This window comes from Camelus dromedarius, chromosome X (genome assembly GCF_036321535.1).
Source record: "Camelus dromedarius isolate mCamDro1 chromosome X, mCamDro1.pat, whole genome shotgun sequence".
Taxonomy (NCBI): Eukaryota; Metazoa; Chordata; class Mammalia; order Artiodactyla; family Camelidae; genus Camelus; species Camelus dromedarius.
In genome coordinates, this window is record NC_087472.1 from 2799557 (window position 1) to 2825310 (window position 25754).

Consider the following 25754-nt stretch of genomic DNA (forward strand, 5'->3'; position numbering starts at 1 on the left):
GCTTGAAGAACACCCTTTAGCATGTCTTGTAGGACAAGTCTAGTGGTTATGAATTTCCTCAGCTTTTGTTTGCCTATGTAAGTCTTTATCTCTCCTTCATTTCTGAATGACAGCTTTGCTGGGTAAAATGGTCCTGGTTGACAGTATTTTTTTTTTTTTAGCACTTTGAATATATCATCCCAGTCTCTCCAGGTCTGCAAGATTTCTGCTGGGAAATCTTCTGAGAGCCTTATCAGGATTCCTTTGTATGTGGTGATTGTTTTTTCTCTTTCTGCTTTCAAGGTTCTCTGTCTTTGATTTTTTGAGAGCTTGATTATAATGTGTTTCGGAGAAGATGTCTTAAAGTTGAGTCTGTCTGGGGATCTTTGAACTTTCTTTACCTGGATGACCATATCTCTCCCCAGACTTGGAGAGTTTTCAGTCATTATTTCTTTCTAAAGATTTCTGTCCCTTTCTCTCCTCTTTCAAGGACTCCCATAATGCAAATATTGTTTCTTTTAATCATGTCCCATATTTAACACAGGCTTTCTTCATTTTTTTATTCTAATTTTTTATTCTCCTCTGATTAGATAATATCAAGAGATCTGATTGAGCCTACTTTTGAAGCTGTCTGTTGCATTTTTTTTTTCATTTTATTCATTGTATTATTAATCTTCAGGACTTCTGTTTTTTTTTTTAATTTGTTTCTTTATTGAATTCTTTCTCATTTTGCTCATGCGTTGTTTTCCAGAATTCATTGATTTGTCTATCTGTGTTCACTTGAGCTTGCTTAAAATCATTATTTTGAATTCTTTTTCAGATAACTCACAGATCTCCACTTCTTTGGGGTCAGTTACTGGAGTATTATTTTGTTCCTTTGGTGGTATCACATCTCCTTACTTTTTCATGTTTCTAATGGGTTTGCATTGATGTCTGTGCATTTGAGAGTGCAATCACGTCTTTCATTCTTTTCTGACTGGCTACAGTAGTAAAAGACTTTCACCTGGAGGTGGCTTTAAGGGGCACCAGCTGGGTGGGATACAGCATCCTTGGTTTTGGGGAAGGCACAGTGCTGTAGTCACCATGCTGCTCCATTGGCAGAGGTTGCCATTGGTCAGACTATGGGGGTCTTCTGTGGCCAAGGCTGCAGAGGACCTGCAGGTGGTAGTGGTAGGTAAGGCTATTGGAATCTTCAGAGGCTAAGGCTTCTGAGGTCTTCCTGTTCCCCTATCCCCATTGTTTTTTTGTTCATAGGAGGATGTTCTAACTGAACAGATCCTTCTCAGTGCCTGGTCTGACATGCTGACACATAGAGTCCTCAGAGAAGTGTTGGAGCCAATGTCCTAGGATCAGTTGCACATGGAATTAACATAGCACCTGGGTCATGGGACACACTTGCTGCAGCTATAGTACTGGTGTCTAGGGTGTGGGCATGCGTAGCTATCCCATGGAATCAGTTCTTGGGTCTCAGGGAGTCACCACTGTGACTCTGGCTGTTAGGGAGGGGCCAGAATGCAGCAGTGGAACAGACTCTGGGATGACAAGGTACAGTGGTGGCTTGGGCCCAGGGGCTAGGATGCAGTAGTAGCATAGTCTGGAGTTGGTAGGTCAAAGTTTCAATTCTGGCCACAGAGGGAAGTTCCAGGATAGCAGTAACATAACTCTGGTTGAGATCCAGGAACTTGGGCATAGAGCAGTGGCAGCACAGTGCTGACAATGACAGTCAGAGGTATGAACTGGAACCAAGTGGATTGGGCTCAGGGCAGTGGCTGCCTAGTCCTAGCTATGATGGGTCAGAGCCCCAGCCTGAAACCTGAGTGGGGACTCAGGTCAGTGGTAACACCCCTGGCAATGATGGTTCAGAGCCTTGATCTGGGACTGGAGGGTGGAGCTCAAAGTAGAGGTAGCCTGGTCTCAGCAATGATGGCTCAGAGCCACAACCTGGAATCTAGAGGACAGGCAGGATTTAGGACAGTGAGAGCCTATCTCAGCAATGACAATTAAGAGTCTTGACCTGGAATGAGGGGAGTGTGGCTCAGGGCAGCAGCAGTATCCCTTGCAATGAAAGCCCAGAGCCGGGACCTGGAATGCAGTGGGTGGGGCCCAGGATGGCAGCATCAGGGCCCTGATAATGGAGGTCTAAGAGTGGCTTGAGACCCAAGGGGTGGGGCTCAGGTCAATGGTAGCACCCCTGGCAATGATGAATCAGAGCTTTGACCTGGAACCCTGTGGGTGGGAATTAGGGCAGCAGCAGCAAAGCCTAGAAAATGGCAGCCAAAGTGTGACTTGTAACCCAGGGGGATAGGCCGGGGCAGAAGAGGCTTCCCTGGTAATGGTTGGGCGAAGCCTTGACCTGGGGTCAGGAATGGGTGAAAAGCAGTGGCAACTCCAGTTTCTTATACAGTAAGGTACTATGGTACCTGATTCCTGAGAGTGGGGCACATCAGCAACTAGGTACCCTGAGGGCAAGTCTCACCTTAGTGACAGCTCCAGCCTGGGAAGTAGAGATCCAGAGGGGGCCACTCCATGCTATTCTATCAGCTGGGATCAGCATCAGTAAAGACTGTGTGAGATCTCTTTAGCAAAAGCTGCAAATGTCCAAAATAGTGAGGCTTCCTGGGGTTCTCTGCCCTCCTTCTCCGTGTGTGATAAACTTCATCAGGGGTGATTCCGCTAGGTGTGGAGCAGGTCTTAACTGAGATGGGATGACACAGGTAACATGTTTCCTATACTTTTCTATGTGGCCATCCTTGATTTTTAAGCTCCTCAATTTTTTGCTGCTGCTTCTTTGTTGTTTAGAGCTTTCCCTTGGCTTTCTTCAGTTTGTAGTTGTTTATTTATTGTTCTTGGGGGTTTTGTGTGTGTGTGGAAGGGACTTTGGGACTTCCTAGCCCTCCATCTTGCTGACATCACCTTCTGCACAATAATTATTTATTTTTAAAAATCTGTTCTTTCCCAGAGATATACATTATTAGGGAGAATGCCATCCTTGTAATGAAGTAAATTTCCCCTCTCTTTGGGTTGTTTTATGAACTGCATCAGCAACTCCACATCTGAGCCTCTTCTGCTTCCCCCTGACATAAACACACCAGGGTCCTTCCTCAATGTGATTGAACTAATACTATTACTGCCAACATCCTGAATTTAATTGCTCAGTGAGCTTAACTTTTCCCATAGCATGAAAGTGCATCTCTTTTGAAGGTGTCTCATTACATTTTTAGGAGTTTGGGGAAAAAGGAATGATCAACTCTTAATGTATATTGAGCTTTACCATTTACAAAGCAATTTTATGTTTATTATCTTATTTACTTATTTCTCCCCAAAGCTTCATAAGTTGGGGAATTATCCCTATTTTACATGCAAGGAAATAGTTCACATGATTACTTAGTGGCAGAATCAGGACTAAAACTGTTCATTTGACCCTAGTTCTGTGGATTTGCCACTATTCTTTATAGGACTAGAAAAATGACTAAATTTGCCTAACGTACAGATAGTTTATTAGTAACATCATTTTCATGCTTAAATGATGGATTACTAATATCATATTTAGTCTAGCCAGTAATGATAGATATAAGGCAAAATGAACATGGTTATTGCATCAATCTCATCAAGCTAATAACCATGTGACTTTGAAGAATTCCTTTCTCTTGTTGGTGTTTTAAGTCTCCATCTTTAACATGAAGGGAAATAATTATATGATCTCTAGGGTCCTCCATAATCCTGGCATACAATGATTATTTGTTGTTTCTCAAACTACTTTGGATGAGCACAAACTACAGAATCTTCAGCTTGTTGCAGTTCAGTTATTTAAGAAGAGAGAGTTCTCACTTGGGCTCTAGATTAAACCAGCTTCCAGCTCCCCATGCAATAATTTAACACACATCAGGAGAAAACTTCACCAGTAATCAAGTGCAAAATTATACAGAAATCTATTGAAAATTATTTTGGAGTGATATTTAGCATTGATTTTTGACATAAAAGTTTAAAAGTTATTAGTGAAGAATGCTGCTAACATGTCAACACAGAGTCAGCAAGGGATGGAAATGCACTGTCATGGAAATTGTTATTTTAGTAAGAGTGGCAGCACAGTATATTGGTCTAGTATTTTGGAATTATGGATCCAAATTTTAGCTTTTCCATTAACACTCTGTGGTTAAAATTACATTCAGGGGTTTTAGAATTACCGTCTATGAATCCACTTGGAGTAGATAATCTCTGAAGCCCTTTATAGCTCATCTATGACTCTGTGAGGATTCTCCTTTTTATCCCCTTCCAGTAATCCATGAAATGGCTTTTCATTCAATTCATAGACCTATTTCCCAGAAATCAAATTAGGCTGACCAGGGTCAAGATTCTCCACAGGGAGAGTTAAGGGAAAATGAGAAAGAAATTTTCACAAACTCTATTGAGCTCCCACAGCCTCTCTCCCCATAGCCCATGTAAGGTGAACTCAGAATATTGATGACTGAGCCAAATGTGAGCCAAGACCTGACAGGGTGCCTGTATTTATCTCTTCAGCATATTGATGTCAGTTTGTTAGCTCTGCACTACAGTTCCCTTTTTACTTCCCACTTCCAAATGAGGTATCTGTATCACTTCTGGTACTCTTTTCACTAAACCAGCCAATCATCTCAACTCTTCACTGGGTTCCAGTGTCTCTTGGCCAAAGCTTTCTTTATGGCTTTGGCTGGTGGAGGTGCCAATATTTTGTTGTGACTATTTAAATTTGAATAATGCATTTGAATGTATAAACTACTATTATAAAAAAGAAAAAAACAAACTTTTATTACTTCTAGATATTAAGCATTATTTAAGTCTGGAAGTTTTAATGTGTTGTTTAATATTAAAACAATATATCTGTGAAGTTATTTTATTTTTAAAGATGAGAAACCTAACACTAGAGGTGTTATATAATTTGCCCAAAGTCACTCAAGTAATAAAGTCAAATGCATGTCTCCAGACTCTTTAAGACTAGTTCCCTTTCTCCTTGTATGTTTATCTATTCTATCATTTGATTATCTCAGCAAACCTGTAAGCAGGGGGAAGATTACTCACCTTGTTTTATTTTATTTTATTTTATTTTTTTGCTTTGTTTTTTCTAAAAAATCATTGAATGATTACGTGAATTGAATTAGGTTTATGAGTTAAGGAAATTGGGGCTCAAAATGATTTTTCAAAGTTTACCAGCTAGGGAGTGGCAGTTTAGAGTAAGAATTACTCAATTCAGATGTTCCTACTATCCTGTAGACCTTTGCCACCACGAAGGAGAATTGTTAGTGGGAAGACATATTGACTACCTCTCAAGATTCCTTCTCAACTGTTACCCTATGTCTTTTATTGCCCTGATTAACTAGATGCTAGGAATAGTTATTATATATATATATATATATATATATATATATATATTAATGGCAACCTTCTGGGGCCAACATAAGAATGGATAAAACTGACGCCTATAGAGATACAGTATCATAATTTGCTTAATGGTCTACTCTAAATCATGAATACAGCTGGCAATAGGATGTCAGATTCCTGACTTCTAGTTTATTACTTGATTATGCACTGTGCTTCTTGACCCTTAGCAACAGCCATTTCCTTCGCTATATCCCTTTTCCTCCTAAACTACCCAGGGCCATTCTTTATTTCCATTCCTGTCAAACTACACCAAGTTCCTCCTCACAAAGTGAAAGCATTAGTCACAGCCTGGACCTGATTAGGTGATTAGTAAAGTGACTACTTCTTGCAAAGGCTTTCAGAAGGCATCCACACTAGCTAAACAGGAGGTAGCTGATGGGCTTTAGAAAATCAGAAAGTTTGGATTATATTCCTATTTCAGTCTTATAAGCAATATGACTATGGGCAAATTTGGTGTATTCTCTGAACTTATTTCCCCATGTATGAAATAAGAGAGATTAGGGAATCTCTTAAGAGACCCGGTAGCCTTAACATTTAATTGACTGTTATTGCTTTGTTGTCCTGTCTCCACAGGGTAAGAGGTAGGTAGACTACATGCAATTTAAGGGTTTTTTATGCCTCTGTTGTTCTGTGAACCTATGTTTCTCTAGGCTACAAGAGGGTTAAGTTCTTAATAAGATTTTCTTTTTTTTCTTTTGAGGCCCTTTTTTTCATGAAACAAAATTTGATAACCCAACTTTATGTCAGGTCCTATACCTATAGACATCCTGTCCAAGATTTCTACTGGTGTTTCTCCCCTGCTGGGTTGGGGCTGGACCATACATTTGATAAAGCTCATGCCAATGCTGAAATAAGAGTTTAAGTATAGTGATTGACCACTGTCTGGTCACAGGCAGTCATTGTGACAAACAGGAAGTGTTTGCTGGTTTGGTTAATACAAAGGTATTTAATTGGACCAGTATATTGATTGACATTTTCTTGAATTATTGTTTAGACATGTAATTATTTGCTATTAAGAACTATTATTTTTTGTCTCTTTTTCTTCCACTGTCTCAGACTCTCTCCTAAGCATGCTCCAGATATTCCTGACGACAGCACTGACAACATCACTATCTTCACCAGAATCCTGGATCGTCTTCTGGATGGCTATGACAACCGGCTTCGACCTGGGCTTGGAGGTCAGTTACTACTTTAAGATCTTCTTAACTATTGTCATCTAAAAAGATTCTTAAGGAGGTGCGTTCAGTAGTCTATTGACCAATGAGGTTAGTGAAAGTTTCTTCCCTCTGAACACTGGAAATTAATTTGAATCCTTCATTTCAATGGTCAATCTCTAGTCTGGTTTTAGAAGGTTCTGAATTTCACTTAGGTAAATGCATATAGTGTATTATCTCACAATGTTTGGCCAAGCCAACGTTAGTAATAAAATACCAATCCTTCCCTGGATTGATACCAATCCCACACCTGGCAGGTGTGGCCCAGGAACAGATGGGAAACATGCCCTTGTTCTAAAAATGCTGAGCACATGTCAGCCTGATATTTCAAATAGGAGAAGTCTGCTGGCTAGATTGGATCTTAGTTTAGTATGACCAGCAATATGATCACAATGAAGTAATGTGTTATAAAACTTCATTGGCTATACTGAAAGGGAAGATGCAAATGTATGTATATTTAATTTTTTCCTGAACCATTTGAGAATTAGTTGCATATATCATAATGTTTTATCTTTAAATACTTCAGTGTGTATTTCCTCAGAAAAAGAAATTAACTTATAAAATTAATTCAGAAATTGTGACCTGACATAACACTATTTTCTAATCTGTAGTCCATAGTCACTTTTGCCAGTCATTTACATTTATTCTATTCTATTCTATTCTAAGAAAACCCTTTCCTTCTCTTTAATTAGTTAGGTAACAATTAGCATGAACTGATGGATTCTTATTTTATTCAATGAATTTTAATCCATTAATGTTATTATTGATTATTATCTATTTTGATTAGAATTTTTGCTCATAATTTCCCATATTTACTTAGTGCGAGCCTATTCAAGATGGCTTTTGATATGTTCTTATTTTTTTGAAGAACTTTTTGATTTTATGGCATAACAGTATATTTCATCCTTAACTTGTACTCTCCCTTATTCAGCCTTGGAATCAGTCATTTTTTTTTCCAAGAAGAAATGGTATCTTTTTTGGTGGGAAATTATATTTAAAATCCAACTTCTGTGTGTTAGGTATTTTCATTGCTACTGAGTATCATTGTTTCTAGAATCTTTCAGTGAACAGAATTGAGAAAGTAGAAAATTATATATATACATATATACACCTGTATATATTCATATACATACACATATATACATATCTATACAAATGTTTGTGTAAATATAGACACATATGTATATGTACATGTGTAATGAGTTTATGCTGATACCACTAATTCCAGTCCAACACAATATTCTTCACTGGTTTACTAATTTGCTCAATTCTACAGTATAAAATAATGTTGGAATTACTATAACTGCACCAATATAGTAAACTCTGTTATTAAGTAAAGTTAAAGATATGTTTGCATGGTTTTTTTTTTTTTTTGGTGGGTGTTGTTTGCTTTTAGATGAAAGCTATATGGCTTTTGCTTCAGTATAAATAATGGAGTAGGGCAGTATTGGAGGAAGAAAAGACCAGTCACAAACCAATTGCAGTTGTCCAAGATGAAGTTAATAACTGTGGGAATATAGAGAATTTGGTGACTGATTAAATTATGGATTAGAGGAAAAGGGAGGAGGAAAGCATAACTTCTAGGCTTCTGGCTTGGATGACTGGGTGGTGCTATTTTCTAAACTAGGGACATTGGAGAAGGAACAGTATTATTTTGTTTTATTATGTTTCTTTTGGAGTTGTAACAAAGAAGGTAGGGGAAGAAGGTTGAAATTAATTAGCTGTAGACATGTAGAGTTTAAGTACCCATAAAAAATATGTGTGGAGCCCTTTGCTCTGGCTATCATGTAGTAACAGGAATGAGATTTATTGTCTTAAAAAGCAACTAAGAAATGAACAAATATAGTATATAGTAGTTTTCAGAAACTGAACAAAGACAGCACAAGACAGTGATCCTTGAAATAAGGGAAGCAAACAAGCTGATCCCTATTATTGTACCAGCTTACTGCCTGGATAAATTTCAGGCTGCAGTAAAGGGAGGGAGAATCCACATACTTCCTGGGAGACTCCATCAGTTGATGAGAAAGAGTTTTGAATTTGGGGTGGCTAAGAGGTCTACAATTTGTAGGGCAGAGTAGAAGCTAGAGCTGCAATGGAAAAGACAGAGTTGGGCAGAGAGAGAGAGAGATCCAGAAATCTGCAGAGGATTTCCCTCAAACTTTCAGGTAAGTACTGCTTAACTCATTCATGTGTGGAAACAACCCAAGGTTGAGGAAAGGGCCACTGGATAATAGCGAGTGGAATAACAGGGTTGGGAATAATTTGTGTTCCTATCAACCAGAGTGGAAAAACTTCTAACATACAAGGACTGAGGTAGCCTACTCAGAAGGATATGGCTTCAGTGGTGTGACAAAATCATCCCCAAACAAAGTCTTCTCTGGTCCCACCTAACAAAGCTTGAAAGTAAGCTTCAAAAGCATCAAACTGTTTTCAAGTAACTTAACATTATCTCAGAACGAAGTTTAAGAATATTTACAAGCAGTACAAAAAATACCTAGTATCTGACAAGGTAAAATTTACAATAGCTGGTGTCTAGTAAAAAACTACCAAGCATGCAAAGAGGCAACAAAATACAACCCAAAAAGGCAGAATAATCAATCAATAAAAACAGATTCATAAATGACCCAGATGAAAGATTTAGTAGATAAGGACATTAAAACAGATATATTTAAATTCCACATGTTCAAAAGTATAGGAAAATACATGAGCATGTTGAGTAGAGACATGTAAGTTAAAGGAAAGAACCAAATTGAATTTCTAGGCATAAAAAAACACAATATCTGAGGTGAAATATATACCAGATGAGACTAACAGCAGATTAGACACTGAAGAAGGAGAGGATTAATGAGCTTGAAGATAACAATGGTGAAATAGCAAAACTGAAACACAATGGGAAAAAGACTGAAAAAACAGATCAGTACACAGAGGAAAAAAGACTGAAAAAGTGAACAGGACATCAGCGCACTGTGGGATAACTTCAAATGACCTAATATAAGTGTAACTGGATTATCTGAAGAGAGAGCAGAAAATGTATTTGAAGAAAAACTAGTAAAAATATCCTAAATTGGATGAAAATTATAATCCCCCCACACCAAGCTCAATGAACAAGAAACATGAAGAAAATTACACCAAAGGAAATGATCAAATTGCTTAGAACTAGTGATAAACAGAAAATCTTAAAAAGCAGAGTGAAACAGAACATTTACAAACAAAGGGAAAATTTTAGAAAGACAGCAGTCTTCTTGTCAGAAACAAGCAAGTAAGAAGATAGTTAGCAACAACTTAAAATTTCTAAAAAAAAAAAAAAAAGAAAAAAGAAGTCAATCTAGAATTTTGTACCAGAGACAATATATTTTAAAAGCATAGATAAAATAAAACATTTTCAGACACATAGAAGCTTAAAAATTCATTGCTAGCAGATCTGTACTGCAAGGAATATTAAGGGAAATGTGTCAGGCAGAAGAATAATGATTCCAGATAGAAATATGGATCTATAAAAAGGAAGGAAGAACAACCAAAATGGAAAATATGTGGGTAAATATAAAATAGGTTTTTTTTCTAAATCTATTTAAATAATAATAACTACTTAAAGCAAAAATAATAACATTGTATTATGTGGCTTGATATATATATATATATATATTCTATATTTCTATATATATTTATAGAAAATGTATGAAAACAATAGCACAAAGACCAGAAAATGAAATGGAAATATACTGTGCTTGATATTCTATAAAATTACTTGTAGGTAGATTGTAATAAATTAAGGATGTGTACTATAGAACTTAAAAACTATAGCTAATAAAGCAAGAAAGCTTATAAAAATGTATAATAAGAATAATAGGAAGGCAGAAAAAAAGAAAAAGTAACAAAGAATAGATGAAACATATGGAAAACCAATTGCAGCCATATCAACCATCACATTAAATATAAATAATTTAAACATCTATTTAAAGGAAGAGATGGTCAAATTGGATAAAAAAGAAAGCCCTGAAATTTCACCCTGAGAGAAACCCATTTTAAATATAAAGCCATAAATAGGTTAAAAGTAAAAGGATGGAAAAAGATGCACCATGCTAATGCTCATCAAATGAAGTTTGAAATAGCTATTTTAATATCAGAAAAAATAAATATAAGAGCAAAACTATTATTGGAAACAAAGAAGTCCATTTTTTAATGAAGGGGTCAATTCATCAAGAGTACATTACAATCCTAAGTATTTATGTACCTAACCATAGACGTGGAGCAAAGGCAGGAAACTAAAAGGAGAAAGAGATGATCTATAATTATAGTTATAAATTTTAACACTCCTCTCTCAATAACAAATATAATAAGTAGACAGAAAATAAGTAAAGGTAGCAGAAAGAGGAACCACACCGTCAACCAGCTTGATTTAATTGGCATTTATAGAACACGCCAACAAATAGAAGCAGAATACACATTCTTCTCAAGTGTGTACATTTACCAAGATAGACCATATTCTGTGTTGTAAAAAAATTAAAAGAATTCACAACATACAAAATAGGTTCTCTGGCCAAAAGAAATAAAATTAGACATCAAAAACAGATGTATCTGGAAAATCTCCAAGTACTTGGGAACTAAATAATATATTTATAAATAAACCTAAGTCAGTGATCTCAAAAGGAAAATTTAAAACTTTTTCAATTGAACAAAATAAAAAGCATGATATAAAGTAGTTCTAAATTAAGGAAAACATACTAGATAGTTTTTTTATCTTTAAATCTTTATTGAAGTATTTAATTGACACAATAAACTGTACATATTTAAAGTGTACAATTTGATAAGTCTTGATAAATGTGTAGATCTATGTAATCATCAGCACAGTCAAGATAATGAACATATCTATCACCTTCAAAGGATTCCTAGTGCCCCTTTGTAATCCATTTCCACTTCTCGCTGCCTCCACCTCCACCCCACAATCCCCAAACAACTACTAAACTGCTTTCTGTCACTAGAGATCAATTTGCTATATTTACAATTTTATAAAAATGAAATCATATAGCACCAGCCTTTTTAAAAAACTCTTTTGTCCCTTAGTTAGCATAGTTATTTTGAGATTCATCAGTGTCATAGGATGTATGAATAGTTCATTACTTTTTACTGCTGAGTAGTATCCCATTGTAGCAAAATACCATAATTTGTTTATCCATTCATTTGTTGATGGACATTTGGGTTGTTTACAGTTCTTGGCTATTACAAATAAAGCGGCTATGAACATTTGTATAAGTCTTTGTATAGACATATGCTTTCATTTCTCTTGGGTAAATATCTAGGAGTAGAAAGGTTGGGTCATATGGTAGATATAAATTTAACTTTTTAAGAAACTCTCAAATGATTTTCCAAAGTGATTGTACCATTTTACATTCCAATCAGCAGTGTATGAGAGTTCCAGGTGCTCTGTATCCTAGCCAACACTTGGTATAAACAGACTTCTAAATTTTAGCTATTATAAGCTATGTAGTAGTAGCTCATTGTGGTTTTATTTTCCCTTTCTCTAATGACCAGTACTGTTGAGCATCTTCTCCTGTTTTATTTGCCATCTGTATATATTCTTTAATTGTCTGTTTGAACCTTTTACCTATTTTTACATTGAATTGTTTTTTTCTTATTAAAGAGGTTTAAAAAGTATATTCTAGATAGAAGTCCATTGCTAGAAATGTGATTTACAAAAAATTTCACTGAATCTGTAGCTTATCTTTTCATTCTCATAACTGATTCTTTCAAAGGGCAGAAGTTCTTAATTGTGATGAATTCTATTTTATCTTTTCTTTATGGATCATACATACATGTTGTATCTAAGAGATCTTTACCTAACCTGATATTAGATTTTCTCCTGTTTTCTTCTGGAAGTTTTATATCTTTAGATTTACATTTAGGTCCATGATCCATTTTGAGTTAATTTTTATAAACATAGTACAAGGTATAGATTGACTTTTTTTTCTTATAAATATCCATTTATTTTTTGAAAGGACTATACTTTCTGCATTGAATTGAGTTTGTACTGTTGATGAAAAATTCATTCATCATATATATGTAGATCAGTTTCTGGACTCTGTTCTCTTCCAGATCTGTTGTCTATCTCAGTGGTCTCAGCTGGGGCAGTTTTTCCTCCAGGGGACATTTGGCAAAGTTTGGAGACTGTTTTGTCACAACTACAGAGATACCACTAGTTTCTGGTAGATAGAAGCATTGTATGATGCATAGGACAGCTCCCACAACAAAGAATTATCTGGCCCAAAATGTCAATAGTACTGAGATTGAAAAGCTCTGATCTATCTTGATACCAGTACCACACTGTCTTGATTACTGTTGCTTTATAATAAGTCTTGAAGTCGGGTAGTGTAAATCCTTGAATCTTATTCTTCTTTTTCAATTTTGTTTTGGCTGTTCTAAATCCTTCAGTTTTTCATGTGAATTTTAGAATCATCTTGTCAGTTTCTTAAAAAACAAACAAAACTCAATGGGATTTCGACTGGGATTATATAGACTATATAGATCAATTTGGGGTGATTGAAATCTTAATATTGATTCTTCAATTTTTCTCTGCAATGTTTTACAGTTTTCAGTGTAGAAGTCTCACATATTTTTGGTTATATTTATCACTAAGACCTTATAAGTGGTATTATTTTTTAATTTTAGCATCTGGTTTTCACATTAGTGTATAGAAATACAATTGATTGTTTGTTTCCATCTTATATCTTGCAACCTTGTTGAACTCACTTATTAGTTCTAATAGCTTTTTGGTAGATTCTATCAGATTTTCTACATGGATAATCATGTTGTTTTATATCTTCCCTTCCACTCTGGATGCCTTTTATTTCTTTTTCTCATCTATTACACTGGCTAGAACCTAAAGTAAGGTTTTGATTAGACGTCATTAGAGTCTTGCCTTGTTTCTGATCTTTCACCATTAAATGTGATGTTAACCATAATTTCTGCATAAAGTCCTTTATCAAATTGAGTGAGATTCTTTCTGTTTTTAGCTTGCCACCAGTTTTTATTAAGAATGGATATTTGACTTTGTCAAGTGCTTTTTCTGGGTATATTGAGATCATTGTTTGGTTTTTCTGTTTTTAGTCTCTCAATATGGTGAGAGGCTTTCTATTACAAGGGCAAAAAGCATTGCATCCTTGCATTTCTGGAACAGATCATACTCATTCATCAGGATGCCTATCCTGTTTTATATACTGTTGAATTTCAGTTACATGTAGTGTTATTATTGATATGATTGGGTTTCAGTCTTCCATCTTGTTATTTGTTTTCTATTTGTCCCATCTGTACTTTGTTCCCCCTGTTTTTCTTTTTCTGTCTTATTTTGATGCTTTTTTATTATTCAGTTTTACCTCTTTTATTGACTTATCAGCTGTACCTCTTGTTATTTTAATAATTGCATTAGTGTTATACTGCACATCTTTTAACTATCATGGTCTGCCTTCAAGTACTGTTCCAACATTTCACATACAGCGTAAGACTCTTAGAATAGTAGACTTTCATTTTTTCTCTTCTCACCTTTGTGCTATTATTGTCATATATTTTATTTCTATATACCTTATCAACCCCACAGTATACTGTTATTATTTACACTTTAAGGAGAGTAAAATAATTAAAAATCTTTATATTTACTCACATAGTTACTATTTCTGGTGTTCTTCATTCCCTTGTGTAGATCCATATTTAGTGTCATTTTTCTTTTTTACTTCCTTTAATATTCCTTAAATGGAACTTCCTTTAACTTTTTTTAGTAGGTCTGTTGTTTATGAATTTTTCAGATTTATCATGTCTGAGAAAATCGTTATTTTGCCTTCATTTTTGAATGATATTCTCCCTGGATAAAGAATTCCAAGTTAATAATTTTTCCTTTATTTTAAAAATGTTGCTTCACTGTCTTTTACCTTGAATTATTTCCAGTGAGAAGTCTACTATCATTCTTATCTTTGTTCCTTAGCATGTGTCTTTTTTTTCCTCTGGCTTATTTTAGTATTTTCTTTTTGTCACTGGTTTTCAGCAACTTGATTATGATATGCCTTGATGTAGGTTATACTAGATAGTTATGTTAGAAAAGATTAACATAAAATCAAGGCCCCAAGCCTTCACCTTAAAAAACTAGAAAAGAAAAAAGAGCTAACAATAATGATGGAATACAAAAGCAGGAATCAGTAGGACAAAACCTCTGAGTCATGGCTTTGGTTCTGGGTTTCTATGAGGGACACTCCAACTTTAGTTGCTGAGTGCTTATCAGGGGGAAGTTGGCAGCAGCCCCAGGTCTCCTCAACTTGGCTTTGCCAGCATGGATCACTGCCCCATGAGCTAGATCAAGGACACTTGAGACCACAGTACTCTCAGCAGTGCCATGCCCAAGTTCGAGTCCAAATTCCATGAGTGGGGGCCAGGAGGATGAAGGGATGTCCTTCCTCTCAAACTTGCCTAGAATTTAGCCACAGCAATAGGTAGCTTGCTTTAAGATGAGAAATACTGGTATCTTGCCCTTCCCAGGAAGATGGCCCTGCAAATCGGCTCTGGGAGAACAGAGAGCCCTGCGTTCCTACTTGGCTGCTCTACTCTGGAGTAGTTTCCTTCAGGGTAGGAACAGGTCTTGGACTCTGGATTTTCCATATGGGGTTTTAATAGATTTTCTTGAAAGAATAGTTTATTTTTCTTTTGTTTCATGCACTTAGGACTATTTCCAGAAACTTTAAATGGTTGTTTTTAAAATAAATTTCACAAGTTTCACTGAGGAGCAGGTCTGCAGAGCTCATCATACTTTCATACCAGAAATGGAATTCCTAATAACTTTTAAAAAAAGATTTCCTCAGATTATACACCCAGATGATTATGTCATATGAGAAGAAAATTTTAATTATTCCTGTGCAATATGGATGCCTTTTTTCTCTTGCCTTAGTGTACCGACTAGACCACACATAGAATGTTGAACAGAAAGGATGAAAGCAGACACCATTGTCTTGTTTTTGATCTTAGGAAGAAAGCTTCCAGTCTTTCACTGTGAAGTATGATGTTTGGTGTAAGTTTTTCTTAGATGTGCTGTATCAAATTCAGAAAGTTCTCTTCTCTGGTTTGATGAAAGTTTTTACCAAGAATGAATATTGCGATTTTTCAAAGGCATTCCTATGTCAATTGAGTTGATTATAGGGCTTTTCTTTTTTAGTTTGTTAATATGGAGAATTACATTGATTGATTTTCACATGTTTAAACCATCCTTCATTCTCATGATAAATGCCACTTACCTTATTACTTACTAATCTTAATTACTTTATATTGATAAATTTTATATCTGGCAGTATAATTTTCCAGCTTTGTTCTTCTTAAAGAGTGTCTTTACTATTTTTGGCCCTTTGCATTTCTACATAATTTTATAATCATCTTATCATTTTCTAATACAATCTGGAATTGGTCTTGACTTGAGTCTGTACATTAAATTGAGGAATTTAAAAAAAAATCTTTATAATATGAAATCTTCTAAATGATGAACATCATATATTTCTCAGTTCATTTTATTCTCCTTTAATTTCTCTCAGTAATGTTTGACATTTTCATTTTAGAGGTCTTACGTAATTTTTAAAATTCTTTATTGATTTATAATCATTTTACAATGCTGTGTCAGGTTCCAGTGTAGAGCACAATTCTTCAGTCATACATGAACATATACATATTCATTATCACATTTTTTTCTCTGTGAGCTACCATAAGATCTTGTGTATATTTCCCTGTGCTATACAGTATAATCTTGTTTATCTATTCTACATTTTGAAATCCCAGTCTATCCCTTCCCACCCTCCGCCCCCTTGGCAACCACAAGTTTCTATTCTATGTCTATGAGTCTGTTTCTGTTTTGTATTTATGCTTTGTTTGTGTGTTTTTGTTTTTGATTTTTTTAAGATTCCACATATGAGCGATCTCATATGGTATTTTTCTTTCTCTTTCTGGCTTACTTCACTTAGAATGACATTCTCCAGGAGCATCCATGTTGCTGCAAATGGTGTTGTTGTCAGTTTTTATGGCTGAGTAGTATTCCATTGTATAAGTATACCATACTGCTTTACCAGTCATCTGTCGATGGACATTTAGGCTGTTTCCATGTCTTGGCTATTGTAAATAGTGCTGCTATGAACATTGGGGTGCAGGTGTCATCCTGAAGTAGGGTTCCTTCTGGATATATGCCCAGGAGCAGGATTCCTTGGTCATATAGTAGGTTTATTCCTAGTCTTTTGAGGAATCTCCACACTGTTTTCCACAGTGGCTGCACCAAACTGCATTCCCACCAGCAGTGTAGGAGAGTTCCCTTTTTTTCACAGCCTATCCAGTATTTATCATTTGTGGACTTTTGAATGATGGCCTGACTGGTGTGAGGTGATACCTCATTGTAGTTTTGATTTGCATTTCTCTGATAATTAGTGATATTGAGCATTTTTTCATGTGCCTATTGGTCATTTGCATTTCTTCCTTGGAGAATTGCTTGTTTAGGTCTGCTGCCCATTTTTAGATTGGGTTGTTTCTTTTCTTCTTATTTAGTCGTATGAGCTGCTTATATATTCTGGAGATCAAGCCTTTGTCGGTTTCATTTGCAAAAATTTTCTCCCATTCCATAGGTTGTCTTTTTGCTTTACTTATGGTTTCCTTTGCTATGCAGAAGCTTGTAAGTTTAATTAGGTCCCATTGGTTTATTCTTGCTTTTATTTCTATTGTTTGAGTAGACTATTCTAGGAGCACATTTTTGAGATGTATGTGAGATAATGTTTTGCCTATATTTTCTTCAAGGAGGTTTATTGTATCTGGTCTTGTGTTTAAGTCTTTGATCCATTTTGAGTTTATTTTTGTGTATGGTGTAAGGGAGTGTTCTAGCTTCATTGCTTTACATGCTGCTGTCCAGTTTTCCCAACACCATTTGCTGAAGAGACTGTCTTTATTCCATTGTATATTCTTGCCTCCTTTGTCGAAGATGAGTTGACCAAAAGTTTGTGGGTTCATTTCTGGGCTCTCTATTCTGTTCCATTGGTCTATATGTCTGTTTTGGTACCAATACCATGCTGTCTTGATGACTGTAGCTCTATAGTATTGTCTGAAGTCTGGGAGAGTTATTCCTCCAGCCTCTTTCTTTCTCTTCAGTAATGCTTTGGCAATTCTAGGTCTTTTGTGGTTCCATATAAATTTTATTATGATTTGTTCTAGTTCTGTGAAATATATCCTGGGTAATTGGATAGGGATTGCATTAAATCTGTAGATTGCCTTGGGCAGTGTGACCATTTTAACAATATTGAGTCTTCCAATCCAAGAGCATTGGATATCTTTCCATTTTTTAAAGTCTTGTTTAATTTCCTTTATCAATGTTTTATAGATGTCTATGTATAATTCTTTCACCTCCTTGGTTAGATTTATTCCCAGATATTTTATTACTTTGGGTGCTATTTTAAAGGGGATTGTTTCTTTACTTTCTTTTTCTGTTGATTCATCGTTAGTGTAAAGAAATGCAACTGATTTTTGAATGTTAATCTTGTAATCTGCTAGCTTGCTGAATTCTTCGATCAGCTCTAGTAGCTTTTGTGTGGACCTTTTAGGGTTTTCTATATATAGTAACATGCCGTTGGCATCTAGTGACACTTTTACCTTTTCTTTTCCAATTTGGATCCCTTTAATTTCTCTCTCTTGTCTGATTACTGTGGCTAGGACTTCCAAGGCTATGTTGAATAGGAGTGATGATAGTGGGCAGCCTTGTCTTGTCCCAGATTTTAGTGGGAAGCCTTTGAGTTTTTCTCCTTTGAGTACTATGCTGGCTTTAGGTTTATCATATATGCCTTTTATCATGTTGAGATATGTTCCCTCTATACCCACTTTGGTGAGAGTTTTTACCATAAATAGGTGTTGAATTTTATGAAGTGATTTTTCTGCATCTATTGAGATGATCATGTGGTTTTTGTCCTTTCTCTTGTTGATGTGATGTATTACATTGATTGATTTGCGTATGTTGAACCAGCCTTGTGTCCCTGGGATGAACCCACTTGGTCATGATGTATAATCTTTTTTATGTGTTGTTGGATTCTATTTGCTAATATTTTGGTGAGGATTTTGGCGCCTATGTTCATCAGTGATATTGGCCTATAATTCTCTTTTTTTGTAGTGTCTTTGCCTGGTTTTGGTATCAGGGTGATGGTGGCTTCATAGAATGAGTTTGGGAGTATTCCCTCCTTTTCAATCTTCTGGAAGAGTTTGAGAAGGCCTGGTATGAGTTCTTCTTTGTATGTTTGGTAGAATTCCCCGGTGAAGCCGTCCGGTCCTGGACTTTTATTTGTAGGGAGGTTTTTAATTGCTATTTCTATTTCCTTTCTAGTGATCAGTTTGTTCAAATGGTCAGTTTCTTCTTGATTCAGTCTTGGTGGACAGTATGTTTCCATAAACTTGTCCATCTCCTCTAGGTTATTCAGTTTGGTTCCATATAGTTTTTCATAATCTTCTCATATGATATTCTGTATTTCTAGGCTATTTGTTGTAATTTCTCCATTTTCCTTTCTTATTATGCTAATTTGTACTCTCTCTTTTTTCTTCTTTGTGAGTTGGGCCAGAGGTTTGTTGATTTTATTTACTTTTTCAAAAAACCAGCTTTTGGTTTGGTTGATTTTTTCTGTGGTCTTGTTAATCTCTATTGTTTTTATTTCCTCCCTAATCTTTATAATTTCCTTCCTTCTACTGCCTTTGGGGCTTTTTGTTCTTCTTTTTCTCATTCATTCAGGTGGTGGGTTAAATTGTTTATTTGAGATTGTTCTTCTTTTTTGAGGAAGGCCTGTATTGCTATAAAATTCCCTCTCAGCACTGCCTTTGCTGTGTCCCATAGATTTTGAGTGGTTGTGCTTTCATTGTCATTTGTCTTAAGGTATTTTTAATTTCAGCTTTGATTTCCTCATTGACCCATTGGTTTTTTAATAGCATATTGTTTAATCTCCATGCTTTCCTTTTTTTCTCCTTTGTTTGTCTGTTGTTGATTTCTAGTTTCATGGCATTGTGGTCAGTAAAGATGCTTGAGATAATGTTTATCTTCTTAAAATTGTTGAGGTTTCTTTTGTGCCCAAGTACATGATCAATCCTAGAAAATGTTCCATGTGCACTTGAAATGAATGTATATCCTATTTTTGGGGGGTGTAATACTCTGAAAATATCCACCAAATCTAATTTTTCTATTGTATTATCTAATTTCTCTGTTGCCTTATTTATTTTCTGTCTGGAAGATCAGTCTAGTGATGTTAATGTGGTGTTAAAATTTCCAACTATGGTTGTATTCTCATCAATATCCCCCTTTATCTCTGTTAATAATTGTTCTCTGTAGATAGGTGCTCCTATATTGGGTGCATATATCTTAACGAGTGTAATATCCTCATCATGTATCACTCCTTTAAGCATTATAAAATGTCCTTCTTTATTTTTCTTTATGGACTTTGTTTTAAAGTCTATTTTGTCTGAAATCAGTACTGCAACATCAGCTTTTTTGGCTTTTCCATTTGCATGGAATATCCTTTTCTATCCTTTCACTCTCAATCTATATGTGTCCTTCTCTCTAAAGTGGGTCTCTTGTATGCAGCATATTGATGGTTCTTGCTTTATTATCCAGTCTGCCACTCTGTGTTTGACTGGAGCATTTAGTCCATTAACATTTACAGTAATTAATGATAGATGTGTGTTTATTGCCATTTTGAACTTATCTTTGCAGTTGAATTGGTTGTTCCTCTTTGTTCCTTTCTTCTTCCTTTTGTGGTTTGGTAATTTTCCTTTGTGTTATCATGTATTTTATTTAATTTTTGTGACTCCCTTGTACGTTTTTGGCTTGTGGTTACCCTTTCTTATGAATCTATTCACCCATTACTATAACTGTTTTTTATTAAACTGATAGTAACATGATCTCAAACCCATCCTACCGAGAACAAAAAATTTAAAAAAGAAAGAAAAAAAAAATTCTACATTTCCCTACTCCCTCTCCCACTCTCAATGATTTGTATGTCTTCTTTTATAATTTCGTGTTTATTTTATTTGTAAGTCATGAGTTATCACCTTTCCAGTTATGAGTTTCTCATTTCTGTAGCATCCTGCTCCTTTTCTATTTAGAGTAGACCTTTCAGTATTTCTTTTAGCATGGGTTTAGTGTTGCCAAACTCCTGCAGCTTTTTCTTATCTGTGAAATTCTTTATCTCTCCTTCTATCCTAAAGGATAGCCTTGCTGGATAAAGTATCCTAGGCTGCATCTTTTTTTCATTCAGGACTTTGAACATATCTTGCCACTCCCTTCTGGCCTGTAGTGTTTGTGTAGAGAAATCAGCTGAGAGCCTTGTGGGAGTTCCCTTGTAACTCACTCTTTGTTTTTCTCTTGCTGCCTTTAGGATCATTTCTTTATCTTTGACTCTGGCCGTCTTGATTATGATATGTCTTGGTGTGGGTATGTTTGGGTTCTTCCTTTTGGGACCCTCTGAGGTTCCTGTACTTAGATATTTGATTCCTTCTTTAAGTTTGGGAAGTTTTCAGTCATGATTTCTTCAAAAACCTTTTCAATCCCCTTTAATCTTTCTTCCCCTTCTGGAACCCATATTATGTGAAGATTGGCACGCTTTATATTATCCCATAGGTCCCTTATGTTGCTTTCATTTGTTTTTATTTGTTTATCTTGTAGCACTTCTGATTGGGTGCTTTCTGTTGTCCTGTCTTCTAGGTCACTAATTCATTCCTCTGCATTATCTGAGGTGCTTTGCACAGCCTTTAGATCCATTCTCATCTCAGCCAATGAGTTTACCAATTCTACTTGGCTCTTCTTTATAGTTTCAATTTCATTTTTGTCATATTTTATATCTCTAAACACTATCTCTTTTGGTTCCTTCAATTCTTTGATGACTCCTATTTTGAAATCTTGATCTAGTAGGCTATCGATGTCTATTTCATTGATTGTTCTTTCAGGGGATTTCTCTTGTTCTTTTAATTGGGAATGGTTTCTCTGCTTCTTCATCTTGGACGTTTTTGATTACTAATGATTCATTGTCAATACTAGTGATCAATCTGTTCAGTTTGTCAGTTTCTTCTTGATTCAGTATTGTAAGATTATATGTTACTAGAAATTTATTCTTTTCTTCTAGGTGTCCAATTTGTTGGCATATGACTGTTTATAGTATTCACTTATGATTTTTTGTATCTCTGTGATATAAGGTGTAGCTTCTTTCATTTCTAGTTTTGTTTATTTAAGTCCTTTCTCTGTTTTTCTTAATAAGCCTGGCTAAAGTTGTATCAATTTTGTTTATCTTTTCAAAACAACAGTTCTTGATTTCATTGATCTTTTATTTTGGTCTCTCTTATTTATTTCTGCTCTGATCTTTATTATTTCCTTCTTCTGCTGACTTTGGGCTTTATTCTTTGTTTTCTAGTACCTTTATATGGAAGGTAAGGTTGTTTATTTGAAATTTTTCTTCTTTCTTGAAGTAGGCCTCTGTTGCTATAAATTTTGTTCTTAAAACTGCTTTTGGTGCTTCCCATAGATTTTGGAAAGTTGTATTTTTATTTTTCTCAAAATATTTTCTGATTTCCTCTTTGATTTCTTTGTTGACCCATTGGTTTTTTAGTAATATGTTGTTTAGTCTCTATGTGTTTGTGTTTTCCCATTTTTCTTCCTGTAATTGATTTCTAGTTTCATACTGTTGTGGTTCAAAAAATGCTTGATATAATTTTTATCCTCTTAAATTTGTTGATACTTGTTTTGTGGCATGTGATCTATTCTAGGAATGCTCCTTGTGTATTTGAAAAGAAATTGTTTTCTGTTGTTTTAAAATAGAAAGTGCTGTATATATCTATTAAGTCCAATTGGATTAATATGTCATTTAAGGCCACTGTTTTCTTATTGATTTTCTGTCTGGATGATCAGTCCATTGACGTAAGTGGGGTGTTACTATTATTGCATTACTGTCAATTTCTCCTTTTATGTCTGTTAGTATTTGCTAAATATAAAATATTTAGGTGCTCCAGTATTGGTTGTATATATGTTAATGAATGTTATGTCCTCCTCTTGTATTAAATCCCTTTATCATTATATAATGCCCTTCTTTGTTTTTTGTTATAGACTTTGTTTTAAAATCTACTTTGTCTGATATGAGTATTGCTACCCCAGATTTCTTTTCATCTCCATTTTCATAGAATATTATTTTCTATCCACTCACTTTCAGTCTCTGTGTGTCTTTAGCTCTGAACTGAGTCTCTTGTAGGCAGCATATAGATGGATCTTGTTTTTTGTCCCATCAGCCACCCTATGTCTTTTGATTGGAGCATTTAGTCCATTAACATTTAAAGTGATTATTTATAAGTATGTACTATTGCCATTTTATTATTGTTTTCTGGTTGTTTTTGTAGTTCTCCTCTATTCACTTCTTCTTTAGTTTCTTCCCTTCTAGTTTGCTGATTTTCATTAGTGTTATGTTTGTGCTCCTTTTTCTCTAATTTTTGTGTACCTATTTTATCTTTCTGATTTGTGGTTACCATGAGGTTCATATTTTTTTTATGATCCACTGTATACTTACTTCACAAACACTATAAATTATAATGTTCATAATATAATAATTATCATGTTTATTATATAATAATTTTACAAAATAATGTCCCCCTTTTGTTTAGCAAACACACACATTTCCACTAGTCTAACAAATCAACTATTTTTATTTTTTACATCAATTTCCAGTTTATTTCTATATGTACATATAATTTAAAATTTGTTCTAATTTTATACAAATACCATTTTGTATACTGTAAAACATTGGATGATAAACCTTTTACCTATTGCTATATGAGCATCATAAGTAGTTTCAATAATTTCATAATATTCAGTTAAGATAATCTGTGACTTATTCAACCATTTAAAAACTATTGTACATACAAAGTATTTTTAATTTTTCCTAATTATAAATGAAGCTGCCATGACTTTCATCTTACAGAAAACTTTCTCTGTATTTTGATATTTTCTTAGGACAAACTCACAAATATTTCACTATAATTTTCTTTCTTTTCTGGGGGGTTGGGGAAGGAGGTAATTAGGTTTATTTATTTACTGATTTATTTTAATGGAGGTACTTAGGATCATGGGGTTCATATTTTGATCTATAGCTATATCTACTTCTTTTAAACTGATAGTCATTTAATTCTACTACATTCTAAATGATATATATTTACTTATTCATCACATTTTGTTTTTGATTTTATACTTTATATTTTCATGAGTATCACTTTACTATTTATTGTAGTTAGAGTTGATTTTACAATTTTTGTCTTTTAACCTTTGTACTAGCTTATTTCCACTGCCTTTATTATGTCTTTGCCTTAACTAGTGGGATTTTTTCTTCTTTCTATATTGTCTTACTTCTTTTTGTAGCCTTTTCTTTTTCACTTCAAGAAGATCCTTCAACATTTATTGTCAGATCGGTCTAGTGGTGATGAGTATTTTTAGTTTTTGCTTGTCTGAGAAACTCTTTATCTTTCCTTCAATTCTGAATGATAACTATACTGGTTAGAGTATGCTAGGTTGTAGGTTTTTTCTTTCAACACTTTAACTATAACATGTCACTCTCATCTGGTCTGCAAAGTTCCTGCTGAAAAATCAACTGATAGCCTTCTGGGGGTTCCCTTGTATATGACTCTTTGTTCTTCTCTTGCTACCTTCAAAATTCTCTCCTTATATTTAACTTGTCATTTTAATTATATGTCTTGTGTGTCTCTTTGGGTCCATCTTGTTTGGGACTCTGTGCATTCTTATCTGGATATCTGTTTCCTCTTCTAAGAAGAGGAAAGAAGTTATAGTTAGAGAAGTTAGAGAAGTTCTCAGCCATAATTTCTTCAAATGCATTTTCTACCCCTTTCTCTCTCTCTCCTTCTTTTGGGGCTCCTATAATATAAATGTTAGTGTGCTTGATTATTTCTTAGAAATCTTCTAAACTACCCTCATTTTTTAAAATTTATTTTTCTTTCTGCTATTATGATTGGGTGATTTCCACTATTCTATCTTCCAGATTGATTATGCTTTCTTCTGTATTACCTAGTCTGCTGTTAATTCCTTCTAGTGTGTTTTCCTTTCAACTATTGTATTCTTCAGCTCTGACTGGTTCTTTTTTATATTTTCTAATTTTTGTTGAAGTTCTCACTCTATTTATGTATTCTTTTCCTAGTTCAGTTAGCATTCTTATTACTATTGGTTTGAACTGTTTGTCAGGTAAATTATTTACCTTTGTTTCATTAGGGTTTTTTTTCAGGAGTTTTATCTTGTTTTCTCATTTGAAACATATTCCACTATCTTCTCATGTTGTTTAACTTTCTCTGTCTCTATGAAATTAGGTAAAACGGTTACCTATCCTGGTCTTGAATGTGTATCCTTGTGTGGAAGCATTCTTATGAGGTCTGTGTGTGTTCAGTGGCTTTGCTATGAGAAGTGGACCTGAAGTGAGCAGAGGCTGTATCTTCCCCTGGAGTGCACTGAGAGCTCCTGTCTTGGTGGAAGGTAGGGCTGGATTCAGAGTGGCTGGAGCCAGAGCTGGATGTTAGCTGGAGATTCTCCCAGGCTCAATGGTAGTCAACACACTATTTGGGGTGGGGCTGGGGTCCAATGGGCTCTAGAAGGAACCCTGAGGGAATTGGGCTTCTCCCGTGTGCTGGCAGTCTGTCTCTGCCTTTGTTGGGGGTGTGGTTGGGATCTGAGGGCTTGATTCTGCACCTGTGAGCTGATTCTTTTTCCTCAGTGTGCAAACCTTGGCTAGAGGCTGGACTGAGGCAGGAAAGGTTGTAGCTTTACTACTGAGCTGCTTATGCTCCTTTCCCAGTGTTTCATGCATGTGCATGCTGGCATCAATTGTCTGCCCTGGCCAGAGGCAGAGTCAGGGACTAAGCTGATTCTGATCCCTCACAAGTGCCCATGAACACACACACACCCACACTGGCAAGGGCTGTATCTGCCTTGGCCAGAGGCAGAACTGAGGCTTGAGCTGGCTTTATTCCCTTCAGGCATGCATGATCATTGGAAACGCTGCCTCCAACTTATGTGGAGCAGTGGTGGAGCAGGATGGGCTGGAGCAGGAGCTTGGTGCAGTCTGGGGTGTGCACTGGGGCAGTCCT

The 25754-nt window shown here is 35.3% G+C and overlaps 1 protein-coding gene across 2 annotated transcripts in view; it reads left to right on the forward strand.

Annotated features, from left to right (window-relative positions):
- The window catches only part of GABRA3 (gamma-aminobutyric acid type A receptor subunit alpha3), a 234763-nt gene that overhangs the window by 103637 nt on the left and 105372 nt on the right, over positions 1–25754 (forward strand). For both annotated transcript variants that reach the window (XM_064482791.1, XM_010992048.3), the window contains exon 3: positions 6451–6572. In XM_064482791.1, coding sequence (XP_064338861.1) covers positions 6451–6572 — 122 coding nt within the window. The remainder of the gene's footprint in view (positions 1–6450; positions 6573–25754) is intronic.